Raw genomic sequence first — 1,016 nt, 5'->3', positions numbered from 1 at the left:
GGTGGATTCGTACAAGAGGACGCGTTGGTTGCGAGAAGTCGGCTTTAGAATACGTGGTTTGCAGTACTGGTTGCAGTATTGCCGTATTCCGAAGAGTCGAATTGGGAAGTGTGGACGAACCGAGTCGAAGTGCAAGGAAGGACGATCGAGCGAGAGACTCGTGGGTACCTTATTGAAGGGCATTCGACTTACCGTTAGGAACAACGGTAGTAGCTCGGGTATTCGTACACTTCGAGCGTGCAGTCGCAACGTACAGAGTTAGCGGAGCTAGGGAACCGGAAGACGTCCGCGAAGGAGATCGCCATCGACGAGAGTTTTTGGACCCCGATCGCTGCCCACGCCGTGGAAGATACACCAAATCCACTCTTTATTATACAGTCCACTTACTTATTGGCCGGACGAACGAACGTCTGGTCTATTCATACCTGAACGTCAGATTACTGTCGCTAGTCTGACTCTAACACTAATGTACTTCTAACAGTAAGCAAAAATGTAAAATAAATCTATGTAAAATAATAAATTTTGCACTGAATTAATCTAATTAATGAAATTACTCAGAGAGCACATTTTATTATATTAGAAATAAAATATGCATTATGAAAAATATTGTGTGAGAACTTTTATTTTGAAAGTTCAGTTGAAAAGTGATCCCATTATAATAACTTTCAAAATCCTGAAAAATGTACATCTCAAACAGAGTGCAGCACTAAAGAAGAAGCTTTTCAGTTGTCTCGTTTTTACTAATTCAGGCAAACAGATTACGTAACGAACTCTTTGAATAGCACTAAATTCGCTTCTGCAGTAATATTAGTTTGGTTGTATAAACATGAAAACATAAGAGCAAAAATTAATAGCAAAATAAGTTTCCAACCAGCCATTTCTTTGCAACATTCCAGACAGTTTATCCCTGCAAAGAAAATAAAACCTACTTTTCCGTACTACTGTATGACATGCATATTTTAACCTATAAAACGCTTTATATTTGTTCATTATTGATGCAATCCGAAATGAAGTTT

General features: G+C 38.8%; 1 protein-coding gene across 1 annotated transcript; it reads left to right on the top strand.

Annotated features, from left to right (window-relative positions):
• Positions 1–64: 64 nt before the first annotated feature.
• Positions 65–455, top strand: Tsp_15951 (conserved hypothetical protein; the record flags this gene model as incomplete). The annotated part of the gene is given in 2 exon segments (XM_003366515.1): positions 65–160; positions 179–455. Coding segments are annotated over 2 exon segments (373 nt in total), but the record flags the coding sequence as incomplete, so codon positions are not given.
• Positions 456–1,016: the final 561 nt, after the last annotated feature.

Source organism: Trichinella spiralis, assembly GCF_000181795.1.
Source record: "Trichinella spiralis strain ISS 195 chromosome Unknown Scfld5877, whole genome shotgun sequence".
Lineage (NCBI taxonomy): Eukaryota > Metazoa > Nematoda > Enoplea > Trichinellida > Trichinellidae > Trichinella > Trichinella spiralis.
The sequence above is the reverse complement of the archived record's forward strand: the minus strand, read 5'-3'. Positions and strand labels throughout refer to the sequence as shown.